This window comes from Melozone crissalis, unplaced genomic scaffold, assembly GCF_028551555.1.
Source record: "Melozone crissalis strain CALT ecotype California unplaced genomic scaffold, PUWL_Pcris_2 ptg000062l_1, whole genome shotgun sequence".
In the NCBI taxonomy this organism is placed as follows: Eukaryota; Metazoa; Chordata; class Aves; order Passeriformes; family Passerellidae; genus Melozone; species Melozone crissalis.
In genome coordinates this window covers 3,727,246-3,742,296 of record NW_026535840.1, presented here as the reverse complement: position 1 = coordinate 3,742,296, position 15,051 = coordinate 3,727,246, and the positions used below count along the sequence as shown (strand labels likewise).

The 15,051-nt window shown below is 45.9% G+C and overlaps 1 protein-coding gene across 2 annotated transcripts in view; it reads right to left on the bottom strand.

The window, feature by feature from the left end:
* MICU1 (mitochondrial calcium uptake 1) overlaps positions 1-15,051 on the bottom strand; it is a 214,249-nt gene that overhangs the window by 192,281 nt on the left and 6,917 nt on the right. For both annotated transcript variants that reach the window (XR_008483830.1, XM_054288300.1), the window contains exons 3-4: positions 10,061-10,222; positions 1,442-1,622 (exon numbers count right to left, since the gene is read on the bottom strand). Coding sequence is in view for 1 of the 2 variants with exons in the window: in XM_054288300.1 (XP_054144275.1) it covers positions 1,442-1,622; positions 10,061-10,221 (342 nt within the window). In the remaining variant the exon portion in view is untranslated. The remainder of the gene's footprint in view (positions 1-1,441; positions 1,623-10,060; positions 10,223-15,051) is intronic.

Sequence of the window (15,051 nt, the reverse complement as noted above, 5' to 3'; positions counted from 1 at the left end):
CATGGTCATATTCCTCCCTGCCTAGTTTGGGAAGGAAGGAGCTGGTCAGCACATCTCAAACAACTGAAACAATAGTCCTTGCATGTAGAAAACTTCCTGTGGCTGCCCCAGCAGCAGTCACGTCACACAAAAATCAATCTTTGCACTCACTTTATTCAAAATTAAGAGCGTGGGTGGAGGTGGACCGTGGTTTGCTCTTTGCAACCTGCCTCCATCTGCTAACACTGGAAAAAAGCAATAACCTGCTTTTCTTGAGCGATACTGGCAAGAGCTGAAGTTGTCAGAGCACCTGACACCCAGCTGCCATGAAAACTAGCAAGAACCCACATTCCTGGACAATTCTGAATATCTCACTACATAACTTCACTGAGCTGCCACCAACAGTCACAACAGGAGAGAGTCTGGAGCCCCAAACACCACGAAGCACTTGAAGTCTCAAGTTGTGTAATCTTTTCTGACCAGGAACCAAAATGATTCAGCAGCTCTAAAGGAAACAGCTCTTAATTTTTCATGAGAAGCTGTTAAGCCACTCTATATGACTACCCACAATTTAACAGCTAATGAGATGCAATCTCCAGAATACAGGCTTAAAAATAAGTATCAGAAGCAAGTCATAACAAAATGGGAGTAGATGCTCTTCACAACTCCTTTCTCCCCTTTGGTGCTGCAAAGATATTACATCATCCAACACAGCCCTATAAAATTGACATCCAGATGGGCTTAAAAAATAAAATACTGCTGTCTGCCAGCTCCCAGTTAGAGGACTCTGCCAGATCAAATTACACATCCTTTAATAACGGTGGTTTCAGACAGTGCCAAACCAGTTGTCAGTTCTGAGGTGCCCAAAGCTCCTGGAACTCCCCAAGAGCGAAGGCAGGTCACAAGCCAACAAGAGAGTTTATTACTCAAGCTTTCCTCCTCTTGAAAATGAAATAGCCAGAAGCATCAAGAGAGAGCCAGGACTAACCAAGAAGGGGAACTGAGCCTGCATTTCAATAAGTACATTTGCACAGAATAATGAAATGAATGAAATCAAGAATTAAAGTACACCTTTCCTACAACCCTCCCTTCCACATTCACCCTCTACTTCTTCCTGTATGTACTTTGTATATTCACAGGCAAAAGGATGGACTCAGAGACACACATGCTGAATATCCCAGATGGTTTAAAAGCTTTGGCAACAATTCCCTGCTTTGCATGCACCATCCTAACAGCCATCAGTGCAGGAGCCTTGATTACCTTGGACATGTAAGTGGAGGTGGGGAAAGAGGTCTCCATTTCAGAGATCAGTGTACTGTGCTTTCCAAACACACACATTTCAACCTGCAGAAACTCATGGCTACATGCTGAGAAAGCAGGCTCCCAAAAGAGTGAGGTCCCTTAGCAAACACAGACAGGTACAGAGCAAGTTTTCCTCTTGCAAGCTGCCCGAGTTTGGTACCTTGCGGTCCCTGAACCCCGAGCGTTTCTTCTTCTTCCCTTCAGCCGGCGCCTCCTCATCGCCCGAGGCCACAGCCCTCCTGCCCTCACTGCTGCTGCTGCTCTCCTCCTCCTCCTCCTGCTTCATCTTCTCCCCTGGCTCTGCCCTCGGGCCGTGTCTGACAGAGTCCTCTGCATAAGCCCTGCAGCGGGAAAAGAAAACACCGGTTTAGGAAGTGACTGAGGGGTGACACAAATGGTCCTGCCAGGCTCCACCGGTTACAGTGCAGCAGGGAGGGCTGCAAAGCAAAAGCAGAGAAGTGACCAGTCCTCTTGGAATGCTTTCCCCTGCTGCAATCAAATTTCCACCCCACATCAAACCCCAGACTAATGGCCACAGTAAGTTTTCCCAGTCCAAATCACTCAGTGAATTATGACACCCTCTCCCAAAACCCAGACATGCAAGAAACCCTGGGAGAAAGGCATATCATACCTCCTCTAGCACTAAATTCCACCTCTGCTTCCCCAGAAAGATGTATTAAGTGACAGAAATGTGTTTTACCATCAGCACTGCAGGATTCAGGATGAACAACCTTTTTGTTTCAGCTCAGCTGATTTATTTTCTATCTCCAGGAGCTGACAAGCTGTTTTATCCCCTTATTCCACCAATGACTCTTCTAAACACCAGTGCTGCAGGATTTGTGACAACAAAACTGGAGCTGTTTGTCCTCAAGGTGCAAATAAAACTCTGGCAGAGCCCAGAACCCCTTTTCCCTTGCTGCTCAAACACAAAGATCTTCAGTCAACTCTGCTCATAGACTCCACACTTCAAATCACTCAGAATCAGGAGCAACTCTCAGAACTGCAATTGGCAATGGGATGATTAAATAAAAAGCAGGATAAATCCCTAAGCCAAGCAATGCTCTGGCTTTCCCATGCTTTACTTGTAAAGCAGTTCAGAATGAGACAGAGCTCAGACCACATTAACATCAGCGAAATGATAATCTCTGAGGAGTGGCACAAGCAACACAGCCAACGGTTTGACAACATTATTTCTCTTTCTAAAGGACTCAAACAGCTCAGGGAAACATCCCAGCCTGCCCATAATTTAAACAAATCTGCCTTTACATTGCATTCCTGGTGATTTATTTTGGACTAATCACAGGGTATGCAGCTTACACACAGGTGCTGCTCCTTGCCCACTTTGGTACTGCCTGGAGCTATGAATGTGGTCATTTACAGCTGTGTGAGTTTGTTTTAAAAGAGCTGCCCTGGGAGAAAAACAAAAACAAACCAAGATTTTTGAAGTCTCCCAAGCTCTAAACAAAAGGCTACACATACTTCATCCTGCCAGTTTCCTGGAAAACACAGATGTGCTGTGTAATACTAACAGAAGAGCCTGTGTCTGTTTCCCCAGGAATCACAGAATCATGGGATGGTTTGGGTTGGAAGGGGCCTTAAAGATCCTCTCCTTCCACCCCCTGCCATGGGCAGGGACACCTTCCACAGCTTGCAGCAATCTCAGCACATCAGCTTCCAAGAAGGAGCAATGAGGGTAAGTGATCCATCAATTAATTTAAATGCTACCAAAAGAAAAGACAACTCTCTCCTTATCAGCATCCAATAATTCACTGACAGCACAGAACAAGACAGATGGGAATGGGCTAAAGAACTGCAAACTGCACAGTACTGGTGGCAAGAAGACACTTTATCATTTATGGAATGGTTTGGGCTGGAAGGGATCAGCTCAGACAGGGATTCAGAGGTTTCTGGTCCACAGTGGGACAGAACACAGCCCCATTACAGGGGTCTGGTGCAATAAAGTACACAAATGTTCAGTGAAGAGCAATATTAATCCTGCCTTTTTACATTAAAATGGAGCTTTGCACACTTCCTCTTCTGAAAAGGCCCTGAGTCTCTATAATTTGCTGATATATATTTGTGAGTCTTACAGCAAAGCACCATCTCTATGGCCTCACTGAACCAAACTCCCAGAGACAGGATCCAAACCAGGTCCTGCACAAGGATCTTAAGGGAGGGAAACTCTTTCCCCAGAACAGTCCTGCAGCTGATCTCTCCTGGAGAGCTTGAAGTCCATGCTGGCACCTGTCCTGAAGCCTTTCCTGAAAGTTTAATCAGCACTGGCACACCCTTGAGGGGCTGTGGGTTTGGCTGAAAAATGCAGTTGCCAGTGAGGCTACACCAGCAGCACTGACATGGAAAGCCCCTGTGCAGGCAGGACATCCATCTTAAGCATCTCTGAGGGAACCTCTTGGAGAAAGGGATAGAAAAGCAACAGGAAATCAACTGCCTATCTCCACAACTAAGGTGTTCCATAGCAAACATGCAGGAGAATAGCTGTATCAGGAAACATTTGCTCCTGTAGGGCTTGACTGACAGCTAGCAGCCCAGGGAAGGGATAGATGAAATTGAAAAATCAAACTTTTCCAGCACATCCCACGCATTCCCTCAATCCATCAGGCTGTCAAGTCAGTTGCTGCAGTGATACAGACGGAGGCTGTTTGAATACAGGCAGCTTTTTCTTCCCTCTGGTTCATCCAGGTAATGAACTCTGCTCCACACTCAGATCACCATCCCAGCATCCAGGAAAACAAGCTGAGGAGAAAGGCAGAGTCTGGAGGCTGCTTCTCAAGCAAGGTTTAACAGCTATTGCTGAACTAACCACTGAAGGAGCAGCTCTCTATGTGCACCCTCTCTGTGTATTTTACCTCCCTCTGCTGAAATCCTTGGCTTCCAACAACTGCAGCTTCCATACTCAGCCCACATAAAAAAGCCTTTCAGTGCAGATGTCAGAGTATGGCTGGAGGAAACAAAAGCCCATGGCTTCAGAAATATCCACCCTGCTGGACTTCCCTCAGCAAGTGGGGACTCTCTCTTCTCCTGCCCTGTTTGATGAGGCTGACTTTCCAATGAAATTCCTGGTGCTGCAGCTTCTGCACAAAAAGGGAAATGAAAATACAAAGCCTCCCTTCACTGTGTGCCAAGACCAGCCACCAGCCTTTCCCCACAGAGTGTGCCTGCCCTGGCTCCTGAGCCCTACTGCCATGCTTCAACCATTCTCATCTCTTCAGACTTTTTCCCCTCAGTGAACTGAATTTGAATCAAACACTACTCCCCACCCACTCAGCAATATCTCCTTTGAACCCCTGGAGAAAGCCAGCAATCAAGTGTAAGATTGGATTCCTCATCCTCCCCTAAAACACTGAGCTACCAAAGGGCTGCAATGATAAATTCTCTCTTGGGGAACCATGCTTTAAGAGAGCCAAACACATGCAACCATGGGATATCCATGCAGGAAGGGTGCTGGGACTCACACTGGGCATTGGCACAACACTCCAAGTTACAGGTCCTGCAGATGTTCCAATGAAACACAACCCCTCCCTTTACAGTATTTTTCTTCTTTGAATGACAGAAGCAGAACAGCATGAAAAAAAAATCACACAACTTTGTGCCAGAGATGACAGTGCTCAGTTATTCTAATCCTGGAGGCAGTAGCAAAGTATTCAGTATTGAGCTATCAGTTGCTGCTCAGTGTCAGAGGGAAATGGAAGAGATGGGCACCCAGGAGTCAGCAAAGCTGCTGTCAGCACCCAGGGGCAGGAGGGAGGAACCCTGCCTGACACATGTGTTCCTCAGCTGACTAAGAGTTGCCATTCTCCCTGGATGTAAACAGCTGGGGACATCCCAGAGAGGTTTAAAAGCCACTGAAGACTTCAGGGCTTTCATGCTGTAATGCAAAAGCAAGTTAGGACATGACATTCATAAAAACAGGCAACCTCCAGGGATCAGGAGAACTTTCAGAAGGAGCTGTGGCTCATCCTCAGCTCAACCACATTCAGCACCCAAATTAGTCACCTGAAACTTTAATAGGGAATTCACCAGAGAGTTTTCAGGGTGTTGCCACACTCACAGGGCTCTCTACTGCTTTGCTTCCCTCCTCATCTCTCACACACTCAACACCAACATAAACTGGCACAATGAATTTGTGGCAAGAACTTCACAAAGGCAGCCACCCTAATGACACCCTAATGCTGTGGTGTCCTGACATTACCCCAACATCCCTATGAGCAGAAATCTGCTATTTCTTAATCCAGGAGATGCTGCTTTCATTTCCAAACAGAGCTCACCACAGTGGGGTTCAGGGCTGATCCTTTCCTTCCCCAGTGTCCATGGAGAAAATCCCTCAGTGTTCAGCCAAAAGCCACTGGAGAGAACACTGAGTTCTTTCAAGACCCCACTCCCAGACCAATGTGTCATGAAGTCTTAGGAAAAACCCTCAGCACAGCAATCCCAAGGAGAGTCTCTTGAGTGTGTCACCTCTCACAAAGAATTAAAAAAGTATAAAATCACAAAATGGTTTGTGTTGGAAGAGACCTTAGAGATCAGCTCGCTCCATCCCCCTGACATGTAAGCACATGAGGGCTCTAAAAATAAACTCACATGAATAATACCTCCAATTTTTCATCTTCTCTCCCAAACATTAGGTTAAGTTGTACCTGATACATCTACAGCAATAAAACAGGTTTCTTCCCTCTTGACTATGATTTATGTGGTTTCCTTTGTTTTACTACAAGAGAGAATTTTGAAGTCTCTGTTTCAGCTGGCATAAGATATATCCAGCAATTCTCCCATTAAAAATGTATTCTAGGCAAATTACTCTAAAGCCCTCGGGACACTGGTGCAAAAAATCGCTGCATTCTTAAACAGAGTTACAGAATCCCAAAACAGCTTGATTTGGAAGGAGCCTTAAAGCCCCTCCAGTGCCACCCCTGCCATGGACAGGGACACCTCCCACAGTCCCAGGCTGCTCCAAGCCCTGTCCAGCCTGGCCTTGGACACTGCTAGGCAGCCACAGCTTCTCTGGGCACCCTGTGCCAGGGCCTGCCCACCCTCACAGAGAGCAATTCTTTCCCAATATCTAAACTAATCCTGTCCTCTGGCAGTGGGAAGCCATTTCCCCTTGTCCTCAGTCCCTCTCCAGCTCTCCTAGAGCCCTGTCAGGCACTGGAAGGGCCCCAAGTTCCCCACCTCAATCCCTCTCCTCTCCAGATGGGCACTCTGAGCCCCACCAGAGCAGAGGGGCTCCAGCCCTGGAGCAGCTCCTTGGCTCCTCTGGACCGGCTCCAGCAAGGTCCATGTGAGGCAGCAATTTCCAGAGCAACACAGGTGTCCTACCCTTACTCTCACCACTAATTTATTCACAGAAGGATAAGAAAAGGATCATTAACTGGGTATTTTCAGTCTGTCAGGAGCAGCACTGGTAAGACTCTGCTTACAGAGGTCACTCTGTGCCCCCAAAGGTACCTTTGCTCCCTTCCTTCACTCAGTGTCAGACTGATTAACAAGCTTCAGCACCAAAATGCCAATTTAAGGGCTTTCAGAGGCCCACAGATTCAGCCAACAAGTGTGACATGAAGAACAGATCTGCAGCCATTTCCCAACACTCCAAATGGGTATCAGGAACTAGAAAGTATAAGTTTTACACCAGGATCAGTAATGGAATATTTTTTACAACCGTTAAGCTTGCCACAAACTGTGAGATTTAGTACTTCTCATATATTAGTGCCTCATTTAGAGTAGCCAATGACTGCACCAAGATTAATTTCAATTAATTCAGTTCATTATGCCAATGCCCAGATACTTAATTGCTTCTCTTGCCAGCTGGAAATCCTCAGAGTTTAAGTTATTGCTGAGAAAGGGTAAACTTCATCAGTCTTCTAAGCTCAGCTATTTGCACTGCTCAAGTATTCCCTGCCACAGCAAAGCTGAGCAGCATGAACTACTCCTGCTGTATAATAATTGAGAGGAGATTCATTCCCCAAAAACAGGCAGCAGGACTTGCCAGAGGGCAGGGAAGGCAACAAGACCAACTCTTACCTGCAGTGGAACAAACAAAGATGCCACCAACCCACCTCCCATCTTAGGGAGACACAATTAAACCTGCCTTGCCTCACACAACCAGAGGATTTTTCCATACATCTCTTTTCACTCTTTGATTTCTTCTCCACCTTTGTGTGAGCTTCCTTACCCCAGCACTGGCTGCTGCTGCTGTCAGAGCACAACCCACAGAATCCGCCTGAAATACACTGGGTTCAGACTGCACCTGAGAATTCCTGTCTTTCTTCACTCCGCCATCATCATCTTCTACTTATTTAGCCCAAGAAACTTAAATTTTCCAACTGCTTCTTGATCTGGCCTGGTACATCTTCAATGCCTTAAATGTAAAGAAATATTTACATATTTATCTCTTAGTACTAATTAATTATACTTACTGCTACTTCCTGTGCTAACTCAGGATACACCTGAGTAACTGAGGATGTCATTGCAAACATTCTGTACTCACCTGCTCTCAAACTCTACTGATCACCCAATATCCACTTTCAGAAAGAAAAAGGAAATTTACACTTCATCCCTTATTTCTTTAAACAAGGCTAAAATGCCCACTTGAAAGTCCATTTAAAACTTCCACAGATGTCAGTATGAAAAATTTTCTACATCAAACATATCAGTTTTGTTCCTTGTTTAATTCAACAGCTTTGTGCCAAGTAATTAAATTAATATTGTAAGCTTGGGTGCACTTTTATTTTACAGTTGCTGACGTTGAGGATTTATTTCATGGCTCAGATAGGAAAGGAATACTTGAATGCCTGTACAATTCTATTTAGTGCTTTCTAAATGTATAAAAGATGAAGGAGACAGAGCAAGGAAAGGCAAAACAAGTAATAACAGCAAGTCAGCCTCTCCCGATTGATGAGAGCTGTGTCTCAGTGACTGGTTTCTGTCAGTGCTCTCAGCTGAGGAAGGTGCCCAAGGGCCTCCAAGGAACAGCAAAGTTCTCCAGGAGCCAAAAATCCCTCTCTGACCCAGCCCTCCACACAGCACAAGCACCATCCTCCTGATAAAAGCAACAACAGCACTGAAAATGTAGCTGGTGTGAAAAGCAGAGGGACCTGCTAGAGAAGGGAGATATTGACTCCATGTCTCTGGGACAGCTTCACACAGGACATGATGTCCTACTGACTCTCTGATCATGCTGAGGACAAGGTTTGAAGTGGAAAAACCCCACTCTCCTCCCTGCTGGAAAAGGGGAGTTATCCTGGCCATTCCCTCAGAGGCACTGACTGCATCAGTGCAGATCATTACCAAAATGCAGCACCAAATGACACTGTGCTGGATCACAGTGTTCTTCCTCCACTGAGCAGCTCCTCTTAGCACAGAGCCAGCTCTGACAGCTCTGCGGAACAGCCAGAACAATTCCCATCACCTTTCTCCCACTGCATTAAAGCTAAAGCCTTCCAGCCACAGGCGAGCAGGAAACCAGCAACAAATCACCTGAGTATCAGAATGAAAAGAACACAGGCTTTCAGCAAATACTTTATTTTTAGACTCTAATTGCAGTTATGTGCTTGAGTGACAGTGCTGGTGCCACGCTGAGGAAAGAGAAGGGAGTCCCTGTTTTACTCCAGACATGGCACAGCCCCAGGGTGCAGTGAGAGTCAGCTCAGGAAAGCCCAAACATCCCCTTGCACCTCAGGTACAGGAAAGAGCTTTGAGCCCCAGAAACCATGAGATATCCTAAGGCTCTGACCCTGAAAATGCACATAAATCCTGTGTGCTGCTACCTTCCCACCCAAATACAGACTGTCCCCTTCTGCTCCTCTGCTGCATTTTATACATCAAGCAGCCAGCAGACCGCACAAAAAAAAGAGAGGAGCAAACCCTGCCCAGATGTGCTGTTTCAAACAGAAGTTGTGAAAGTGAAGGGTTCTCTCTACACACCACCACAAACCACCAGGCAGGGAGGAAACGAGGCAGGAAACCACATCAGAGAGCCCGTGTGAGACCACGCCTCACCCCAGCTCTGCTGCATCCCTGAGCACGGCCAGCAGCAAGGGAGCTCCTCAGGGAATCACCCCCGGGCATGCACAGAATCACCCAGGGATTACCCAGGGAATCACCCCCAGCCCTGCACAGAATCACCCAGGGAATCACCCCCAGCCCTGCACAGAATCGCCCAGGGAATCACCCAGGGAATCATCCCCAGGCATGCACAGAATCACCCAGGGAATCACCCAGGGAATCACCCCCGGGCATGCACAGAATCACCCGGGGAATCACCCCTGGGCATGCACAGAATCTCTGGGTTGGGTTGCAAGAGACCTCCAAGCTCATCGAGTCCAACTCAGCCCTAACACCTGAACTAAACCCTGGCACCCAGTGCCACATCCAGGCTGTTTTTAAACACACCCAGGGATGGTGACTCCACCACCTCCCTGGGCAGACCATTCCAGTTCTTTATCGCCCTTTCTGTAAAAAACCTTTTCCTAATATCCAACCTATATTTCCCTTGGTGCAGCTTGAGGCTGCGTCCTCTGGTTCTGTCAGTGCTGCCTGGAGAAAGAGCCCAACCCCAGCTGAGCACAGCCACCTTTCAGGAGCTGTACAGAGTGATGAGGGCACCCCTGAGTCTCCTTTTCTCCAGGCTGAGCACCCCCAGCTCCCTCAGGGGTTCCTCACAGGGTTTGTGTTCCCAGCCTTCCTTCCGTGCATCAGGAGGACAAGCAGGAGCACCACAGGTACTTACCAGGAGCAGGCAATACATTAGCAATGCACGCATTACCTCTGCCAGAGGAACCTGGCACTCGCCGTGGCCGCAGAGGTGCCGAGGAAAGCCGCCAGCAGGAGCCTGCGCCGGGTGCCGGGGTGCGGGGCCGGGCCCTGGGAACGCCGCGCCACCGCCGCCAGCGCCGCGGCCGCGGGCAGGAAGCGCAGCCGGAACATCCTGCGGAACGAGAGCGCTGCTTTAGCACACAGAGCTTCCCAGGGCTGCCTGGCCTGAAGCGGGGAAACTTCCACACAATAACTCACGGGTATTCGTTACCTGTCCTGAGAGAGGCACGTAATCTGCTTAATAAATAGATTAAATACCTGTGAGTGTTAGGTATTGGCACACACCTGGCTGTCACATCCAGCTGCTTATCAGAGTTATTCCAATTGCTCAGCCTTTCCCCAAAACCCTCATCAAGAGGGAATCTCACCTTCCCACAGAGGCTGTGTGTGAAAAATGTGTATTTTATGATTGGCTTTTTGCAAATATAAAACGAATATTATAGATGTTATGTTAGAAAGTGATGCTGTATTAATTTTATTAAGTAGCGTGTTAAATCTAGTTTTAGGTTATAACAATGTTAAAATAGAAACTGTGCTATGTAGGATACTTTTTTTAAGAGAGGACTCACACTGAGATAGCAGCCACAGGACACCCAAATCTTTCAGAGAAAGAGAATTTATGCCTCCATATCAGAAGAAACAAACTTCTTCCTGCCTCGCTCAGCCCTGAAGACACCATCGGGATTCAGAGGAAGAAGCTGACACTGCCCAGACAGAATCCTGTGTCTGAATGGAATTTATGCATCATGGATGAGGTGTAGGAATATGCAACAGGCTGTTGCTTTTAAGGGTTAATCCTCTGTTAACGTGGGGCCTTTTTTGGGCTTATTTTGCCCAGAAAGAGGTGCCCAGACTGTCTGTAACTCTTTGATTTTATTGCCTCATATTGTCCTAATCCAAATTGTCCAAATTATTATTATTATTCTAATTATATTGCTGCTTTTATAACCAATTTATTCTCATTAAACTTTTAAAATTAAAAAAAACCAAGTGATTGGCGTTTTTCACACTTGTGGACTCCACATCCCTGCAAATGTTCAAGGCCAGGCTGGATGAGTCTTGAGCAACCTGGTTTAGTCAAAGTGTCCCTGCCCTGCAAAGGGTTGGAGCTGGATGATCTTAAAGGTCCCTACCAACCCCAACCATTCCATGATTCCATGGAGTATTTACAGCCCATCCCATCTCTCAATTCCCAAGACATGGAAGATGGCAATAGACCTGATTAGCAACTACAGCAGGTAAGAGACATTTGGCCAGAAGCAAAGTCACAGCTGGATTTTAAAAGGCAAATTTAGCCAAATAACAAGCAAACTTATCAAACAAAACCCAACCCAGGCATTTAAATTTTCCTAAGAAAACCCTACTGTTCTTAAATCCCTTTTTTTAGCTAGCCTGGAGCAAAACATTTACATGCAACTGATATAAGTACAGGGCCAGTTTCAAAGTGTCAAAGTTATAAAATCCAATCCATACCCCATCCAACAGAACAGAGACAAATGGGAAAGCAGAGCTACAAATCTAAACATAATTACACCAGAACCACAGAAACACCACCTCATCACACACCAGCTGCAGGAGGCAAAGCAATTTTGGTGGCTCACAGCACTGAAGGCACAGGGTAAATGCTGCCTTTGAAAAGAAAATCTGCTGCATGTTCTTGTGAAATAAAGGTTTCATTTCAGGAGGCAAATGCAATTTTTTCATTCATAAGGTCAGGCTTAAAATTGGGAACAGAATGGTAAAGGAATTCCCAAAAAAACCCCACAGAGCAGAGGAGCAGCAGCCTAATTTTTCCTTTTATTCCCCATTCTTGCCATTCTACTCACATATTCCCAGGCAGTGAATAACCACAGAATACAAAAATAAAGCCACAACTGTTGTTTTCTATTTGCTTCTGCAACACAGGATGCCACCACAGCATTCTGCTAAACCTTCACTTCCAAAAATGAGGATCCTGGGCCCTGTCTGTGCCACCAGCCCTCAGGTGTGTGGTGTGTTAGGCCATTCCCACCTGCTGCAGGTCAGGGTTCCACAGTGGAGGGATGCACAATTTGGGATGGGAACAGAGGAAGAGGCAGGGAAGACACATCAAATATCCAGCAGATAATTCTGAGGGCTGGAGCTCAGTGTCTTTAAGGCAAGAGGTGGTGGAGAAGGCCCTGAAGACTTCATGGCACAGTAAAAAAGCAATGAAAAATCGTTAATAAATCTTTTAACAGTGGGTTTCTTCCCAGCAGATGAAAACTTTTGTCTTAAGACGAGGGAGGTGGGATGGAGCACAAGAGAAGGTGGAGGTGGCAAAGCCACAGGCTGCCCATCCATCCCCACCCTGGTTTATGGGCAAACACCACAAATTTCAGTGCTCACAGTGAATCCATCTGATATTCATCTGTGCTCCTATTAAAACTGGCATCATGGCTTTGCTTATTCCTTTTCAAATAAACAGGTTTAAAATTCAAATGTTAACAGAATGCAGGCAGCTCACAGCACTGATCCTCCAATCCTCTCCAGCTCTGAACAACAATGAGATGCTTATGAAAAACAACTCTGATTTCAAGTTTTAAATTATTTCCACTCTACACAAACCTGATGTTCCCATTTGGTCTCCAGGGATGAATTTCTGTTCCATATGCAGAGGAAAATCTGCATGTGCTCCTTTCCCCAAGGAGCTATCCCTGCCCTTTCTAGGGTTCCCCATCCCAATTCCAGCTTTATATTCCTAACATGTATTGGGGAAGGGAAATATTGCCAGTATCATTTCATCAACCAAAATGAAAATTAAGCCCCACAGCGTTTACTCGGGAGCTTGAAGAGATTTTTTACAACATTTCTGATTGTTGGCTTTAGTACTGCATAAATGTTTACTCTGCCTGAGCCTTAAGAAACACTAAATTATCTGCCTTGTCCAAGCAATCTCCATCCTTGGTTCTGCTGGGATGTTTACCCAGAGTGTTCACTGGGTACCAACTGCCTGAGAGAGCTGAAAGCAGCCAGTTCTCACAATCACCCCAAAATAAAGAGCATCCTTATCTCACAGCAATTAAAAAATCCCTCCGGAAGTGGAATTTTCCATTTGCAATTTCTGCAATCTCTCACAGTTTTCTTTTTTTAAATCAGAAGTGCCATGATATTTGGTATATTTGGTTAACAACTCCAGGCACTGAAGTCAAGACCACTTGAGAGAGCTGATGCTCACTTTTTGAAAGATTAAAAATAAGCACCTTGCCCTGTGCAACAAAAAATTCAACACCACAGTTTGCAGTAGGACAAGGAATAAAACTGAGATCAAGTATAAAACTCCCATCAACTGATGTGATTACAGCTTACAATAAGAAACAATCCCAATTCCTGAATGATTTACTGTAATAAAAGATTATTTTTTTATAGGATACAACAAAGCAGCCCAGAGGGAAAGGAAAAAAAACAACAAAGCAAATTTTTATCAAAACATTTTATGTTTGCTTATTTTCATTATTTTGGAGTTATCATGATGCTCTAGCACTACAGCTACAAGGAAATCTGTACACTGTATTTATGTTTCCAAGAGATAAGCCAAGCTTACCTTAAATTCTTGCTCAGAACAGCTCTGTAGTTACTTTCAGAGGTTGAATCAATACCCTTGGACAAATGAAGCAGTTGGGGCTTTTTCCCAGACCAGAATGACCCACCTACTTGTATTTATGCCACAATTCATAGGTGGTTTTGTTTAAGCAGAAGAATCAACAGAGAGACTCAAACCCAGCAGGAAAACACCACCTCCATCCAAACTGAGACCAGGCAGGTCAGGTGAGAAGAAGAAATGCAACATTATTTCACAGTGACACCAGTTCTGGCTCAATGTGGGTGTTTGATTTCCCCAGACAATGACCCTCTGCCAATCTGCTCTCCAAGGAAACTGAGACCAGCTGTCCACCCCTGGCCTTTCCAAGCCCTAGATTGCTCCAGATAATGCAGATAAGAATTGGAAGATCCCAACTCTTGCACCCTTTTTCAGATACCAAAAGGAGAGAACAAAGGCTTGCTCCTGTTTTTCCAGCCCCCTAATTAGCTCATGGTTCCAAGACTGAAAGCACTGAGCAGCTCAGCCTGGGGAAAAGGGACTTCCCACACTTGGGTGCCCCCCAGCACTGAACTTTCTTGGATCTTTTGGGGATCCAGAGCGGATAAAACACTTGAAGCAGCATTGTGGTGTCAAAGCTGGCCTCCCAAAGCACGTGAGAGGGAGAACAGTAATTCAATAAGCCAGTGGGTGTTTAATTTTTCATCAGAGAAGGGGGTCACAGGCACTTTTTTGAACAATTTTACAAGAACATGGTAAGCCCATGAATTAGTGCAGAATGTCAATTGTAAATTTAAATATATACTGCTATGCAGGAAAATATTCTGGAAAAAATTCTGTATTTAGGAGGCACTATTTAGGCATAAAAACTCCTGCAGAGACTGGCTGAGATGGAGCCACTAAGAGCTCAAAGAGCTTTCTGGAGCTGTGTGTTTGTTAAAGAGCCAAGCTGGACGTTGCCAGAGCACATCAGGACATCCTGACCCACCAGATGCTGTAGGAAAATTCCTCACCTGTTCCCACCTCAGCCCCTGACTGTCAATTATCCCTCAGCCCTGCTCACTGAAGCCAGAACCAACAGCAGAGGAGTGAGGGTAACAGCTCCCAGCCCTCCTGAGTCCATCTCCTTGAGAGGATTGGGAAGAGGGGAAGGAAAAATTAAAATGGGGGAAACAGCCCAACAAATCCAATGGAAAGGAAAAGTCAATATGCAAGGGAAAGGCTGAAGCAATCAGAAGAGAAGTTTCACCATTAACACTGAGATTCAAAAACCAGCAGTAAAGAAAACCTCACAGCTTCAACCTGCCTCCCCCAAAATCAGCTATGACTTCTCCTTCCCAGAGCAGCTGGGGCTGCCCCTGGATCCCTGGCAGTGCCCAAGG